This window comes from Meleagris gallopavo, unplaced genomic scaffold, assembly GCF_000146605.3.
Source record: "Meleagris gallopavo isolate NT-WF06-2002-E0010 breed Aviagen turkey brand Nicholas breeding stock unplaced genomic scaffold, Turkey_5.1 ChrUn_random_7180001874472, whole genome shotgun sequence".
Classification (NCBI taxonomy): domain Eukaryota; kingdom Metazoa; phylum Chordata; class Aves; order Galliformes; family Phasianidae; genus Meleagris; species Meleagris gallopavo.
The window spans coordinates 1-515 of NW_011139074.1; the positions used below are offsets into that span (position 1 = coordinate 1).

Consider the following 515-nt stretch of genomic DNA (forward strand, 5'->3'; position numbering starts at 1 on the left):
CGCGGCGGCCCAGCACGCCGGGCACGCAGTTGGTGAGCTCGGTCCAGTCGGCGTGCAGCCCGCAGCTCCAGCCGGTGGAGAAGCGGGAGAAGAGCCAGGTCTCTCGGCGGTTGGGCCGGTAGCAGGTGCACTTCTTCTGGCCGGGCCGGCAGTCGCAGGGCACCTCCAAGCGCACGTTCTGCACCAGGTGGCGGCCGAAGGTGGTGCCGCCCGTCTTCTGGATGTGCAGGAACACGATCACGTCCTCGCCCTTCATGTCGAAGGCGAGCTCCCGCTCCAGCTCGCGCACAGGGAAGTAGTACTTCTTCACGTAGTGCGGGTCCGGCGTGGGGAACAGGTCCGGCTCCTCGGCGTAGGGGCGGCCGCTGGGCGCGCCCAGGCTCAGCCCCGGCCCCACGTACTGGTACAGGATGAGCATGAAGCACACGGACGCGGCCACGATCAGCAGGAACTTGCTGGTCCTCTCAACCATGGTCCTCCCCGCGCGCTTCATGTGTCACCATCTCCCGGGGCCG

The 515-nt window shown here is 68.3% G+C and overlaps 1 protein-coding gene across 1 annotated transcript; it reads right to left on the minus strand.

Annotated features, from left to right (window-relative positions):
* Nucleotides 1–6: 6 nt before the first annotated feature.
* Nucleotides 7–509, minus strand: LOC104916195 (heparan-sulfate 6-O-sulfotransferase 1-like; the record flags this gene model as incomplete). Its single annotated transcript, XM_010727190.1, has 1 exon — nucleotides 7–509. A coding segment is annotated over exon 1 (487 nt), but the record flags the coding sequence as incomplete, so codon positions are not given.
* Nucleotides 510–515: the final 6 nt, after the last annotated feature.